This window comes from Capsella rubella, unplaced genomic scaffold (genome assembly GCF_000375325.1).
Source record: "Capsella rubella cultivar Monte Gargano unplaced genomic scaffold, Caprub1_0 scaffold_5, whole genome shotgun sequence".
Lineage (NCBI taxonomy): Eukaryota > Viridiplantae > Streptophyta > Magnoliopsida > Brassicales > Brassicaceae > Capsella > Capsella rubella.
Window position 1 is genome coordinate 889,704 of NW_006238919.1, and position 16,542 is coordinate 906,245.

Sequence of the window (16,542 nt, forward strand, 5' to 3'; positions counted from 1 at the left end):
AAAATAAGAGATTGTATGTGATACAAAATATTTATTCGATTGATTTTTGAAAAAAAATAATTATTCATTTCTTAAAGATTTTTTTTTATTTAAACATTTTAATTATTTATTTAAGACTTTGTCATTTTTAAATTTTTTAAAGATAATATCAATTTTGTTGAATATTTCTCCATATTTTATGCTATTGTAAAATATATAACATATTTATTTTTCTTTTATTTTTTCTAAAACATCAATATAAAACAAAAAAATATATATGATGATTTTTGTAACGCAAAATAAATATATATCATATCATAAGAGTTATACAAAATACAAATAACATAAACACTTGAATAAAATCATTAAACCAAATAAAAAATACTATTGATTAGATTTTATTAAATATTAAATTATTGTTTAAAAATATCTCAAAATGTTAAATATGTTATATACATGGAGATTTTCGAATTTAGTTTTCCACTTTTTTGGCAACAAAATTAGTATGATCCATAAATATAGGTAGTTTCTATTTTTTATTATTTATTTATTTATTAAAACATTTTTGCTGTCATTAGTTTTGTTTGGCAACTGAAATATGTTTCATGAAATTTTTTTTAAAAAAATTGGGTCTGTTTGGCTTTAAGTTGTCCTTCCCAATTAATAGTATAGATAATGCAAAATATATAAATAATTGATAACATGATTAGTTGATATTGCATACCGGAAGTGAAGCCTAAAAGCTCAGCCATCTCATTTCAACATTTCAACAAGAGCCTTAATTAATAATTACTAAAACCACGGAAGATGATATATAGAAAATGAGCAATTTGAGAGTAAAAACAAATTGTTGTGTGTAAAATTTAGTTACTAAAGCCAAATAGGGAAACTGAGACCGTCAGTCATGGACGGTCTGGAAAATTGAGATTACAGACAAGCTAAAAAAGATCTGGAAAATTTTCAATCATTAAAAGCGAAAGCAGTGGATCCAGTTTGATTTGCGGGGTGAAATCTGTAGAAAAATGTTTCAAAGACGTGACATGAAGCCTTCATCTAATAGTCAATACAGCTGTTGGCATAACCTCGACGGCAAATCAAATAATTTGGCAGTGAGTAACCGATGATGTTCCGGTGGTTTTCTAGCCTCAGCCACACAAGAACTCTCTAGGTTTTTGCATCAAACATGTCTCTTACTTGTCATCTTTGGGTATTTGAGTTCTTTTTTAAATTTGGACTTTAAAAAGGCTTTATATCATGTATCTTGTAATGTGCCCATTTGGGCTTGCGTTATAGAAACGGAAATTGCCGACAAAAAAACAAAATCAGAAAGTTTTTTTTTTTTTTTTTTGCAGATTTGAGTTGACAAGAAAAAAAAGGAGAATAAAGATTTGATAAGTAAAGAAATTATATGGTTGCTAAGTAACGTAAAAACAGTCTGTAAAATGAAGACTTTAAGGATTATGAATAAAACAATTTGTATGTTCTGTAAAAGAATGACAGAATTACTTTTAGCTCTCTTGGAGAATAAAGATTTGAGTTGACAAGAAAAAAAAAGGAGAATAAAGATTTGATAAGTAAAGAAATTATATGGTTGCTAAGTCTCAAGGATAATAAGCTTCTTATTGTTGAAAGATAAAATAAAAATAAAATATTGTTGAATCCAGATTATTATGAAACTCAACCGAAAAACGCTTTTTCCTAAATACGAGAGGAAATATTATACAATCTGTTTTATGAATGAATTAATGGGAAACAAAGAGATCGGGAGTGAAAAAGCTTTGATTATCTTTAGCAAATTATGATAGACATAACATAATATATTATGTTATGTAATGTGATTCATTTATTGATTCCTGACATAATTACTACAAATAGTAAGGCTCTTGTTGACATAATTCTGTCATGTAAGACCATTTACATCGGTAGATTTCCTAAAATAGGGTTCTCATTTAAACAATATTCATATTTTAAGATAATTTATTTATTTAAATAACTGAACCACAAAAAATCAAACAGGCAAAATAGTGTTCAAAATATCTGATTTGAGACACTAACCACACTTTTTCTCCTATATTTGTTTTTTTTATTACCAAATACCAACAGAGTATTTCATGACGAAATCGACAATCATACCATTTTTGGCATAGACGGCAGTGTATCAAAAATTCTTTGACATGTGAATTCTAAACAACACTCACTAGTTTATTGAAATTTAAAACGATTTCTTGTGAATTAAACTGTACAACAAAAGTAAAATGGTTTAAAAAAATTATTCGAAAGCCATTAATGAGAATTAAACTGTATTATTATTCAAAATCAGTTAATTTTTTTTTTCAAATCTGATATTGATATTTAGTGAATTCTTTTTATTTATTTCTACTATTGTATTAACTTTGTTTTAATTAAGAAGTGTAAAAATGAAATTATCAAAGTTGCAATGCTATTAAAGAATAACATAGAAAGATTGTTCTTTACTTATATAGATATACTAGTCGGTTGTCCGCGCTACGCGCGGGAGTTTATTATGTTGTTTATGAGTAATTGGTTCGTATTTTATTTCCTACTTATTTTTTTCTCTATACCATATTTTACTTTTTAGAACTTAAATTGTGTTCGTATAGAAAAACTATTGTGTTTTAGCTTCATTAGTTGTTGAGAAATTAAATGTGTATAGTATAAGTCGAAGTGTGAGCGTAAAGTGGAAGTGCGGTTGAGAATCATTAAGAAACGTGTGCTATTAGGGTTTTTACCAAATATAGATCTATATGTTAATATTTTGGGCTCTTTTGTATGTTGGCATGAAATTTGAACACGATTTGTGGGTTTCGGGCCGATTGTTGTATTTTTAATTATTTACATTATCTCTTTATATATTGTCATAATTTATTATTTTTTGTTTTACGTTTTCCTTTTTTGGATTTGTCGTACTTCATATCTCCTAATGATCATTTATATATTACTATATATATTTTTCTGATTTTATGTTTTATATATTTTTTTTGTTTTTCATATGGAACAATTTTTAAATTTAACATATTAGTATAATTTACTTTATATTTAGTTTATTTCATTTAATATTTTTTTTTTCTAATTTTCAATTTTATGAAATATAGTTAATTTATTTTGTTTATTAGTTTAACATATGTGTTGTATTGGAAAAAATAGTTAAATTCATATTGAAACTTTTAAAGAAATATTCTTTTTATTTTTACCTTTTTATATGTTTATGAAAAATGATAATTCATGTTTCGGTCCGACCTATCTCATTATGTTAGAAACTTTTTTGATACATAAATTAGATAGATTTATATTCTCAAAATTTCTTACTTTTTGTTCTATTCCCGTTAAATCACATTATATTTAAGTTTACATTGTGTAAATATAATCATATATATATTTTAAACATTCACTAAAAATTATAATCTATTATTTATATATTTGTTAGTATAATCGATAATTAGTAAGTTTTTTTAACTTTCAATCAATTATCTTTTTTAGTCTTATAATATATAATATAAAAAAAGACCTTTCATATTCCTTTTTGAAAAACTTATTTACATAGGTTTAAATATTAAAATTAAATGATAAAATGATATAATTAATTTTAAAAATTAAATAATAAAATGAGGTGTATGATGATTTGGCTTAAGGAGAAGAGAGAAAAAGTTAACTTTATATATATAGAAATTAAGAAGTGTGAGAATAAAACTGAAACGCTATAAAAGCTTTAAAATATTGAACCCAAAAAATAAAAAATATTGAATTTAAAAAACAAAAAATAAAAAATAAAAAATATTGAACCCAATAAAATAAAAAATAAAAAATATTGAACCCAAAAAATAAAAAAGCTTTAAAAGGATATTGAAGCCAAAAATAAAAAAAGCTATAAAAGGATATTTAAAAATAAAAAACAAAAAAATAAAAAAATAAAAAAAGCTATAAAAGCTATAAAAGGATATTTAAAAATAAAAAACAATAAACAAAAAATAGAAAAAGCTATAAAAGGATATTTAAAAATAAAAAACAAAAAATAAAAAATATTGAACCCAATATTGAACCCAAAAATAAAAAGTTTTAAAAGGATATTGAAGCCAAAAATAAAAAAAGCTTTAAAAGGATACTGAAGCCAAAAATAAAAAAAGCTATAAAAGGATAAGCGTGCTACATAGTTAAGTTGGAACTTTGATACCGAGGATAGTTCAAAATTTTAACTCTTTATCAATTTAAAGTTACATATATAATAGTAAAAACAAGGTTTTTTGGTGGAATAAATTTACATTCATTCAAAAAAACAAAAAAAAAACACTTTGACCTTGGGCGCATCATCATCAGGGGCGGAGGCAGTCAAGTGGCACAAGGGTCAGTTGACCAGGTGAAAATTTTAAAATTAATTGAATGTATGTGTAAAAATCATTTTGACCCTTACCAAATAAGATAATTAATTCATATGAATTTTTTGCCCAATGCTAATTAACCCTTGTAAAACTTTAAAACATATAGGGTTTTGAGCTTATACATAATATTAAGTCCAATAATTATTATTTTAAATAAATATATTATTGTTAAATCCATTTAATTTGTTTGTCTATTATTATTAACTTAAAAACAAAAACGGTTTAGCTTCTTTTCTTTTTTTGCATTTTTGTATTTTTGGTCTGAATTTTTTTGACCTTGGTAAATAGTTTTTCTAGCTCCGCCAATTCATCATATGTACCAAAGTTGTGTAGTTAACATAAAACAAATAAGGATGACCATACACCAAAGTCGACAAACAAAAGTACAAAAATATTCCAAAATATTAACTCTTTTCTAGGATTTTACAAAGACACCACTAAACCAAATCGTCACATATCCAAAACAGAGGCTCACAAGATTAGTCATATTTGTTTACCGTTGGATCTCAAGTATGATGTCGTCAGTGAATATATTACATTTAATTTTATTTGCAACAAATCGTTTCACACTTTATAGCCATATGATTTTGTTGTCAAAATATATATATATATATATATATATATATATATATATGATATCTTTGTGGATAAAGAGGAAACAGAGAATGGTAATATAAGACCTTAATTAGTCGATTAATTAGAATTTTTGAAAATTATTAATAATCAACATATAGAGAAAATTAAATTACCTTCGATAAAAAGAAAAACTAGAAAAGAGAGTATCTATATTCATACACATTAACATTTTCTTATGTCATAACTTTTTGGTTCTGCTTCTCTTGTAACCAGGAAGCTCACATTTGCAATCCTTTCTCTTCTTTTTCCCAAAATGTTTCTCTTTGTCCTCAAGTTCAAATGCTGCTACAACACTCTGAACTGCCTTAACAACATCTTTGACAAAATCGGCTTCAGAGCTGCCAAAAAAGAAACTATTTATATATACCTTCGTTCATATATACAAGAAGAATACGATTTAGTAATTTTGAGTGTGAAGTACCTCTGGTCTCCCAACGACAAACCCATCTTGTCAGAGATAGACTCCAATGCTTCCTTCCATTTCTTGATCTGATCTCCACTTGAAACCTTTGCAAGCGTCCAGAAGTTGTCACCAAACTCACCCGTTTGTTTTCTAACATCTTCTTCCTTTACTTTGTAAAAGATTGGAATGACATGGAGCTTTCTTTTATTAGCAAGTTTCTTCATCTTTACCAACTCATCCATACACCAGCTCGACTCAGTGTATCTGAAACAGAGTCAAGACGAGAATGATTAAGATTCTTGAATTTTCTTGGGAATGTGAAAGAACATATATAGTACAAACCTGGTAGAGAAGATGGCCAGCGCGATCCTCGACTCTTGAATCCTTACAAAGAGAGTTTTGAGGTCTTTGCCTCTCTGTTCGTATTTGTCTACGAAGAAGTTTACCTCATTTCTTTCAAATGCATCAATCAGGTGGCTCACGAAGCTGTAACGCAGTTGCTCTCCCCTGTAGTTCAAAAACACTTGATGCGCTCTATTGGCAGAAAAGATTGTCATCGTTCGGAGGAGGAGGAGGTGCCTGTGATATTAAGCACATGCGCTGTTATTTAAACACCATAAAGTGTGTTCTCTTATTATTATTTTTTAAAAAATAAAAAATAATATGTTAAGCACAATATGATCCCAAACCAAAAGGTTTTTCCACGTGGCACTTTTGTGTTTGCCTTTCATACAATTAGTCAAAACCTATATGACAGGCATGTAACTGTGATCTCACATTTGCAAACCTTTCTATAAGACAGGCACTCGCTGTTTCATTTTTTTTTTTTCTTTGACAAATTCACAAATGCCCAACGTCGAACTCAAACAAAATTAAAATATAAAGCCACATTTTATAAAATAAATATATTCCATAATTGCAAATTTAGAAGTAATCTAGCAAAATTTACAATTATTGAATATATTTATTTGCATTTTACGATGGATACGTGTGAAGAATATTATCTTATATCTATCGAATGTTAAAATGATGGGATCATATATGTCAAATTTTAAAGTGAAATATTTTTTAGAAAAAGGTTTAACTTTTTTCAAACCTAATAAGAAAATCTTAGCCAAATTTTGTATTGGTTATACAGAACATTCATCTTGATAAAACAGTTATTTGTTCTAAATTCATTTTTGTGAGACGGAAGGAGTAAATTTAGAAAACCTGATACTAATTTTAAGAAAAACTTTCCTTATAATGTCTGTTGTGTCTTCTCGGTAAGACCAAAGGACTAAAGACTAATCAACTCGGTTATCTTTAGTACTACTAGGTTATTAACCAATATGATTAGCATAAGTATGTTTGTATGATTAGCATAAGTATGTTTGTATTGACCAAAAAAATTGTTTATTTTCAAATTGATACTAAATATTCATATTGATTATTTTCAAATTGTTTTAGATTTACTAATCAATATGATTAGCATAAGTATGTTTGTATTAATAGTAATTAAAAATATTTAGATTAAATACTCATTTAAATAGCTATATATTTACAAATAATATGCAAAAGTGATATAACATTTTAGTTATATTTTAATACAAAATTTCTTTTATTTATAGTTTGTGTATCATTTACGTTATTTCAATTTTGTTTAGGATACGAAAGAAAAATTAAAAATTATATACGGTTAGTTGAAATATTATTTTCTATAGATTGATGTTGGTAATAAATGCACCAAACAAATGACCAAAAAAATTAAATATTCCATGTCTTTTCACCTTTAACGTTCTAATTGTATGTTTATAAATTACGTTGTCGTCATATATCAGAAATACTTAACTTTTATGACTTCCTCATTTTGTTATGCACAATTTCATTACCATTTTTTTTCCTACTCACTTCATTTTTGTTAGTATAGCTTATATCAAGATAATATTCTAAAAATCTAATGACTGTTTAAAACCATGACTTCTATATATGTTTTTTTGTAAGTTCTGCAACTACTACCTATCATTGTTATATAATGTATGAGCATTAATCATATATTTTAGCACTTCTTTTATTCTCCAAAATCTAACTACAACCATACTTTTATTTCATCTACGTTCAACATTTTCTATAAGGTTTGCTTTAGCAATTACAAAATAAAGTATTATATATGATATTATTGATAAAAGATGTAAAATTATTTGTTAGAAAAACAAAATTAATATATCTTAAAATAATATTAGATAACGGTTATTTACATTCTGCTAAAAATATATGAACGTTTATAATTATATATATATGGATGTAAAACTTAAAATTTAAATATATGCAGTTAAAAATTAAAATAATATAATCTATACAATTTAGGTGGTCGTCTAGACTTCGGCTGAGGTCCTAGCGTCTAAGCAACCGCCTAGGTTACGTTTTAGAATATTGGATTTTAGTGAATCCATTCTATTACAAAATTATGAACATGAAAAATACCGATTGACAATATATACAAATAATAGAATATTTTTGATTTGTATTTTCATATCCTCTCTCATCACTACTAATTTTATTAAAAGCCTAATTTCTGGCATCCATTTCGTCACTTTTATAATCATCGGACAAAACCTGACCGCCAATAAAGGATTCTAAATCTAAGTCTACAACCAAAACCTAGCTAGGCTGTAACTTTTAATAATGGCCTTTTCTAGTCGGTGGGTAATACTCTCCTTGCAATTTTCATTCTAGGATCCAACCGCCTAAATATTTTATCATCTTTGCCAGAGCCGGAGATCCCGTTAACCAACCATCTCTGCTCTCTCTAAATACATGAACAAGATTACACATAAAATTCTCTTTCTCAAATGATGAATTAATTTCCTCAAATATATGGCTCATATTCCTTACCCTCTTGCCAACAATAAAGTCCATATTTGTTATTTATTTAATTTCATATCTAAAATTCTTAACCCACGTCATTATCGTGAATGATAAGATTTGTTTATCCCATTTATTCGCTTTATATATATTGGAGCGAAGTTTACATTTTTCTGATATCTGATATAATTCTAGATCTAAAACTCTTAACCAAGTATTTATAAATTTTGGAGCATAGTTAACGTTTCTCTGAAATCTATGTATCTTGTTTTTTTTTCATTTTTTCAAATATCTTATTATAGAAAATTATTTTATTTACAAAAAATGATGAAATTTCTAATCTCAATTATAGTTTCATATTTTCTCCTCTATGTGAGTTATTAATATTAAAATTACAAATTTTGAAACAACATCAATCAGTAAACTGGATATTTTGATCAAAGTTGGAATACAAACAAATTTAGTGAGACTAATTAATAATGATGGATATTTTTTATAAAACATTATTTAAACTTCATAGATTTTAGAAATGTACATCATTAAAAATTTTATTATTACACGTTTCTTATATTTTTCCTTTATAAAAAAATCTTAGAATACAAAAAACTATTTACCAATATAAATTTTTAAAACTTTTCTTTGAATTCTGTATATCCTGTTTTTTCCTTTTTATCTTAATGTAAAAAATTATTATAATTATAAAAAATGTTAAATAATGAAATCTCTAACTGCGATTGGTTGTTTAAAATCGAACATATGCTACACATTTCAAAATATTTCCGTTGATGAATTTAATTAAATTTGAAAAAAAAAATTTGATTATCTTTGTATCAAATATTTTAATAAAAAATTATATTTAGAATAGTTCCTATATTTAAAATATTTGTTTTATTTTCCATATATCATGGTTTATTTTCCTTTTTACATAATTCTAGATATGGAAAATAATTGCTATTTAAAATTTGTTAAAAATAATGAAATGTCTAATCCCGATTGGTCGTCTAAAATCCTATGTGTACGCTCTCAAAAACTTATAGCCTCAAATTTTATATAGTATAGATTAATTTTTGCTTGATCTTTTCTACTTTCAAACAAATACGTACTTTGTTGCTTTAGAGCAATTACTAAATGATCAGTAGTGGTTTTAGAACAATTGTTAAATGCCTAGCAACTGTGGAGAAAGTTACTAAAGATGAGGGCAATAAGCCAATAATGAATTTATTTACTAGTTTTAATAGTAACGTCACGTGGTTATAACTTAAGAAAAATGTTTTTGCTAAGATCTGAATTCGTTTTGGACCTCCGATGATTCGTCTTTGATTATTGTCAGATAGCATCTTCGGGCTGGCTGAATATAGTACTAGTTGGGTTGACTGTTGAGGGTATTACAGAAACATGTATGTTGCATGGACCGTCAAAAACATTGGAACTAACTTCACTTGCATTTAATGTAACGGGTGAAGATGATCAAGACTAATTATATAGTGCTGACGACGAGTGGCATGAATTTACTATGATCGGATGAAAAATGAACGAATCTGCAGTGAAGCATGTAAGAAAACCTGCTTGTAAGTCCTTGTTTTGCTTTTCAAAAATAACTAAGAGATTTTGAATCGAAACCTATATTTTCTTTCAAATCCAAGATCAAATTATGTTATATAACACATATTCGTTTCGTGACAAAAATCGACAATCACACCATGACGAAATTGACAATGATCATGCCATCTTTAGCATAGATGGCAATGTATCAAAATTCTTGGACATATGAATTGTAAACAATGTACGTTACTAAATCCATTAATCAGTAAGAATTGAACTGTATTATAATTCAAAACCAATTATTTTTTCAAATTTGATAATTAGTTAATTTATATAATTCTACTATTGTATTACGAAACTAAAAATGAAATTGTCAAAGTTGCAATGCAGTTAATTAAAGGGTAACTTAGAAAAGTTGTTATTTACTAATCTATCGATTTAAAACTGCAACGGTATAAAAGGATAAGTGTGCGGGTAATGTTGGTGACATCAGGGGAAAGGTCGTTCAGGACGCAGCATCATATATGACCAAAGTTGTGTAGTTAAACATAATTAAATAAGGATGACCAAAGTCGACAAACAAAAGTATTAGTAGAAAAATATTCCACAATATTAACTTTTCCTAGGATTTTACAATGACACCAGTCACACCACTAAACCAATTTATAGTCACATATCCAAAACAGAGGCTCACAAATATTAGTAACATAACATTTTCTTACGTCACAACTTTTTTGATTCTGCTTCTCTTCAAATCAGGAAGCTCACATTTGCAATACTTTCTCTTCCTTTTCCCAAACTGATTCTCTTTGTTCTCAAGTCCAATTGCTGCTACAACACTCTGAACTGTCTTAACAACATCCTTGACAAAACCGGCTTCAGAGCTGCCAAAAAAGAGTATATATACCTTCATTCATACAAGAAGTAGAAGATTTAATAAGTTTTGAGTGTGAAGTACCTCTGATCATCCAGCGACAAACCCATCTTTTGGGAGATAGACTCCAAGGCTTCCTTCCATTTCTTGATCTTGATCTCCACTTGAAACCTTTGCGAGCGTCCAGAAGTTGTCACCAAACTCACCGGTTTGTTTCCTAACATCTTCTGCCTTCACCTTGTAAAAGATTGGAATGACATGGAGCTTTCTTTTATCAGCAAGTTTCTTTATCTTTACCAACTCATCCATACACCAGCTCGACTCAGTGTATCTGAAACAGAGTCAAGACGAGAATGATTAAGATTTTTGAATCTTCTTGAGAATGTGAAAGAACATATATACTACAAACCTGGTAGAGAAGATGGCCAGCGCGATCCTCAACTCTTGAATCCTCACAAAGAGATTTTTGAGGTCTTTGCCTCTCTGTTCATGTTTGTCTACGAAGAAGTTTACCTCATTCCTTTCAAATGCATCAATCAGGTGGCTCACGAAGCTGTAGCGCAGTTGCTCTCCCCTGTAGTTCAAGAACACCTGAGTGGAAGAGAAGAGTGTCATCGTTCGGATGTACCTTTGAAATTTTAGCACATGCGTTGTTATATAAACACTAAAAAGTGTATTACTTTGTAACAAGACGTCCTTAGATAAACATTAAAATACGAAAACAAATCTATTATATGATAGAAAGTGACTCACGTCAGCATAAATATTGCCACTTCCAAGTCATTCTCTTTTCAATTTATACTTTTTGGTTATGCTGATGTTGTTTCTCAACAACTCTTGTTTATTAACCAAGTCACACTGGCCTACTTCCATAGTAAACTTTAACCAAATAGGTACAATTAATCTATTCTTACTACTAAACACTAACCACTCTTAATTATTTCCTAATATTACTCATCTAAATCAGTCTATAGCTAGTTTAATTGTTAGACACATTTTTAATCACAAAAAATTACTAGAATGGAATAAATTTAAAAAAAAAACTTTGAAATTTGATTATATGCTAGTAAATTGATAATTAGTTTCTAAGAATATTTTTAATCACACACTAATCATATATAATAACAAATGTTACAAATATATAATTAATGTGTGATGGGAAAAATATGATCAATGTGTTACACCAACATGTTATAAAAAAAAAACTTTAGGCTTAGAGTATGTACACCTTTATAAGAAAATTTTACCATGCATGCTATAACATAACTTTTCAAGTATAAATGAAAATTTGAATGAATTATCTAGTGCATCAGCATGGTGTGAAGCAGAGAGCTCTAATTTATAACCAAATGCTCTGTTTTTTATAGGCCAAAAGGATTGTCTACTAAGGAAAACCTTGTAAATCCAAACTACTCAAAGAGGATATGCATCTAGCCAAGTGTCAATAGTTCAAATGGTAAAAATTCTCATCCAAAACTTAAAAGGTCTCCGGTTCAAAGAAATCATATAAAATGTCTTCATCTCATATGTATGGTTTTCGACCTGGAGGAAGGTACTGTGTACAAATCTAAATTTTAAATTTTTTATTATATATGAATTGTTATAGAAAAGTCATTTACAGAAAAAAGAACATCGGTAATTCGTTTTAATACCTAAACTCCATTAGTTGAGTCACCGTCCCCTAACTCTCACTTGAACGTTGGTTTTTTGACAATTATGATGAATGTGAAGACTCTAAGATTTCTGTTATATATTTATATAAAAGTTTGGGGAAAATTACATAAGAACGTGATTTCATTAAAGAGTTTCAACCAAACTTTAAATGAATACTACAAAGTAGAAACTTATATACAATACAAAGAAACAAGACGAACTAATTTATATTTTTAAGTGATCTCCAACTCAAGATTTGTTTTTTGTTTTAAACATATCCAAAGACTGAAACATGTCAATTAAGTAGCAATGTAAAAACAAAAAAAAACGTAATATAAAAGTGTCTTAATTTCAAAAAAGGAACACATGCACACACGCACACATACGTATATGGAAAAAACACATATGAAGACAAACCAAAGAAAATAAACGTCAAAGCTTTCTAGTTTTGGTCCTCTTAAAATCGGGAAGCTCACATAGGCAATTGCAGTTCCTGGCCTTTCTCTTTTTCACCTCAACATGATTGTGTTTTCTATCCTCGAGTGAAATTGCTGTTATAACTCTCTTAACCGCCGTCACAATTTCCTTGACGAATACAGCTTCAGGGCTGCCAACAAAGTACAACTTGATTGATATATATACGAAATATCATTCAGTCTTTGACGGGAAAGAATATTTATATGATTCCTTGGTTCTAATTAGAGTATACAACTCAAAAAAAAAAATTATTATTAATCAGTAGCGAGAGAAAAAAAAAAAATATAGACTATACGAGTTAAAGTACGTACCTCTTGTCTTTGAGCGACAAACCCATCTTGTCGGAGATAGACTCCAATGCTTCATTCCATTTCTTGATCTGATCTCCGGTAGAAGCCTTTGCGAGAGTCCAGAAGTTGTCACCAAACTCACCTTCCATTTCTGATTTTTGCAAAACTACAGAATCTGAAAAAAAATCGAATGAGTACAACCACATTTTTTGTTTTTCTTTTACGTATTTCTTTCCACATTAATTTTCCATCGCACGTATATTTGACTTAGGTTTGGGGGAGAGATTTTTATTTTATTTTACTGCATGCAGATGTTTTGTATTAGTTCCAGTTGTAGATTTAGCTATTGATGAAAGTTTTGATTTTTATAAGTAACTTGTAGTTTTACAATGTTAAACTATATGATTTATATGTGGGAAACCAGTTTGTATATATATATTTTTTGTCATCGTGGGAAATTAAGAATATACTTTGTAAAACTTTTTTAGATGTTGGGATTGAGAAGTGTTTAAGCCCAATGTTAATGGGTTTTAAGAAGAGGCCAATATTATAGAAGAAATGAGAAGATTGTTGCTTAAAAGTACATTGTAAAACTTAGTTTTAAGAATTTTCTTTGTAAAACTTTATACCATATTATTTTTCAAACTTTTTAAAAAGATTTCACCCCATATCATCAATTGGTATAACTTTTTTTTGTTAACGTCTAGTTACATTATTTACAATGTTGACCATTTTGCATTCTGCCTAATTAAAACACCTCAAAACAAATAGGCTCAAAAAAGAAATATTTATTTCCTTGATCGCGGTTGGAGCTAAGGTTGGCTTTCATCAGAAATTTTGTTGCAAATCATTTCACTCTCGATTTTTGCGAGGGCCACAAGTTTTGATTCATTGTCAAATATATATTGTGTGGAATGTTGATGGTGTATTCGATCGATAGAAAGATTTGAGAAGTGAGAGGTTCTCGATTCTCAAATTCTTTATGAGATACAAAAACTAATAAGTACTTCATATAGGAAACTAGCTTACAGGTCGGTTTTTTTTTTCCTAATTAGAAAAAGAAATGACATCATACAAGAAATTGCAACTCTTTCTTTGATTAAAAAAGAAACAACAGCAAAGAGAAAATACACAACTGGAGAGTAAATCATTTCTTAGGCTCTTACGAGAAAGCTCAATCATTTCGCCTTTTTGTTCCCCAAATGATTCTCTTCTTCCTCAAACTCAATTGTTGCCATAACTCTCTGAACCTCCTTAACAATTTCTTTGACAAAATCAGCTTCAGAGCTGGTAGGAAAAGTTTTACCTTATTTAAACAATTTCCTTCAGATTTTGGAGAAAATTTATTCCTTTGTTAAACAAAAAAAGAAAAAAAAAAAAAAGAATAAAAGAGATTCTGAATGAAATGTGTACCTCTTGTCTCCCAATGACAAACCCATCTTGTCGGATATACATTCCAAGGCTTCTTTCCATTTCTTGATCTGCTCTCCACTAGAAGCTTTCGCTAGATTCCAGAAGTTGTCACCAAACTTACCCGTCTGTTCTCGAACGTCTCTTGCTGCCACCTTGTAAAAGATTGGAATGACTAGGAGCTTTCTTTGATCCGCAAGTTTCTTCATCTTCACCAACTCATCCATGCACCACCTCGACTCCGGATAACTATCATTAGGAACAAAGATAATCATTCATGATTTTTGTTTTGTTTTTGCTATATTGTTAATTTAATATGCTAGAATACACATTCGAAGTCAACAGTACTGAGTAACTAATAAGAGCATAAAAGAACTTTACAAACCCCGTTGAAAAGATGGCTAGTGCAACTGTCGACTCTTCAATCCTTACAAAGAGATGTTTGAGATCTTTGCCTCGCTGCTCGTCTTTGTCTATGAAGAACTTGATCTGGTGCCTCTCGAAGGCATCACTGAGGTGGCTGACAAAGTAGTATCCCAGTTGCTCTCCCCGGTAATTGAAGAATACTTGATGGTTCTCCGCCCGAGAGACAGTGATGCTCATCGGACTGGAAATTAGAAAGGAGTGAAAAGTTGTAAAAGGAGTAGGAAATGAGGCCCTGTTCGTTTTCATGATGGCCGACAACTTTGCTTTCGCTTGATCATTATTGAACCAGCGACAACAGTTAGTGACAAAACGAGGAGATCGGTCACTGGAATATATGGTCGCTGTCCGTGACATATCTATCGTCATGAAGCGGGACAAGCGGTGTCCAGATCTGAACGAAAAAGTTGCTGCCATATCTATCTTTGGAAAGACTAAATGTTATGACTGGTCGTCTACCTCTTATATGGTACTTTGGGTTTTTGGAGAGAGAGAGAGAGAGAGAGAGAGAGAGAGAGAGAGAGAGAGAGAGAGAGAGAGTTGCTTCCATTCTAGTTTTCTTCAAAAAAATGTTCCTCGACAGTCTATACCATTCACATGCTCAATTTAATAAAACCATAACCAAGAATTGTTATAATGATATGTGATACTCATCTCATTTATCAGAAGATAACTAGAGAGAGATTAACATTAAGAAGAAGAAAAGTACTTTCACACACACCCAAAAAAAAACAAGAGCCTTGCAAAAAAAAAAATAGCACACCAATGTTCGAGAAAGCATGTGCGGTTTTGTCTTTATTTCTGTGCGGTTTTTTTATTTGTTTATTTTCGGGGTTAAGAGCCACTGACAGCAAGCGACAAGCCCTACGAAATATCGAATACCCCGCACGTCCACACACATATAATACTAACGAAATAATATTTATTTCCAACTACATTTTAGCTAAATTTAGTCATATGAAATACAATATTTTAATTACTGATAGTTTAGTTTATTTACTTATCGATAGAAATTAATATAGTTTTGACCTCAATCTAAAATGTTTTTTTTGGATCTGCCACCAGCTACTTAATGAACTATTACTGGATATATCCAAATCTGTTTTGGTAAAAGTAAAAACCCTAAATAAAAGTGACTTTATGCAAACGTGTGCTCTTCAATAAACACATCATTTTTTAATATCAAACCATCATTTTAATTCAAGACTAATAAGCGATGGGGTTTCCCTTCCCTTTTCGGAAAACTATCAAACAAAAGTTTTTTTCATTTTCTTTCTTGATAGAGTATTTAAAAAGGAATGTGTGTGTGTGTGTGTTTATTTTAATCATTTGAGCTTACGATGTTATACGAGTTTTCTTAAATAATCCATTTTTGAAATATTACAAACAAGTCTCTTACTCTTAAGGATAGGTAATTCGGAAGAATTTTAATATCACCTGTTATTTATTTAACTAGTGATTAATGTCCTTGAGTTTGGGAATTTTGTAATCTTTTGTTATTTAATCAATAATTAGTGATACAATTTGTTGGTTGTTGACAATTTACTCCAAGAGAGACACAACCCAAGCTTCAGATGTCTCTGCCAACCACTAATTACTAGATTAATCATTTTTAAT

General features: G+C 29.0%; 2 protein-coding genes and 1 pseudogene across 2 annotated transcripts; all 3 read right to left on the reverse strand.

The window, feature by feature from the left end:
* Positions 1–5,187: 5,187 nt before the first annotated feature.
* Positions 5,188–5,969, reverse strand: LOC17884704 (protein PHLOEM PROTEIN 2-LIKE A5). Its single transcript, XM_006293156.1, has 3 exons — positions 5,755–5,969; positions 5,431–5,676; positions 5,188–5,347 (listed from the first exon to the last, which is right to left on the reverse strand). Exons 1-3 carry the CDS (start codon positions 5,967–5,969, stop codon positions 5,188–5,190), a joined length of 621 nt encoding a protein of 206 aa, XP_006293218.1.
* A 4,547-nt stretch (positions 5,970–10,516) lies between these two features.
* LOC17886954 lies at positions 10,517–11,287 on the reverse strand (annotated as a pseudogene).
* A 1,470-nt stretch (positions 11,288–12,757) lies between these two features.
* Positions 12,758–15,105, reverse strand: LOC17886094 (protein PHLOEM PROTEIN 2-LIKE A5). Its single transcript, XM_006292370.2, has 4 exons — positions 14,888–15,105; positions 14,506–14,751; positions 14,280–14,379; positions 12,758–12,829 (listed from the first exon to the last, which is right to left on the reverse strand). Exons 1-4 carry the CDS (start codon positions 15,103–15,105, stop codon positions 12,758–12,760), a joined length of 636 nt encoding a protein of 211 aa, XP_006292432.2.
* Between the last annotated feature and the right edge of the window lie 1,437 nt (positions 15,106–16,542).

What these genes read in the sequence shown, in the direction of transcription:
- LOC17884704 (XM_006293156.1), bottom strand. Translation starts at nt 5,969, where the DNA reads ATGACAATCTTTTCTGCCAATAGAGCGCATCAAGTGTTTTTGAACTAC. An exon ending in CTGGCCATCTTCTCTACCAG is followed by an intron (nt 5,677 to 5,754) that starts GTTTGTACTATA and finishes ACTCTGTTTCAG; the next exon opens with ATACACTGAGTCGAGCTGGT. An exon ending in TTGTCGTTGGGAGACCAGAG is followed by an intron (nt 5,348 to 5,430) that starts GTACTTCACACT and finishes CTTTTTTGGCAG; the next exon opens with CTCTGAAGCCGATTTTGTCA.
- LOC17886094 (XM_006292370.2), bottom strand. Translation starts at nt 15,105, where the DNA reads ATGAGCATCACTGTCTCTCGGGCGGAGAACCATCAAGTATTCTTCAAT. An exon ending in CTAGCCATCTTTTCAACGGG is followed by an intron (nt 14,752 to 14,887) that starts GTTTGTAAAGTT and finishes TCCTAATGATAG; the next exon opens with TTATCCGGAGTCGAGGTGGT. An exon ending in ATCATTTGGGGAACAAAAAG is followed by an intron (nt 12,830 to 14,279) that starts GCGAAATGATTG and finishes GAGGTGAAAAAG; the next exon opens with AGAAAGGCCAGGAACTGCAA.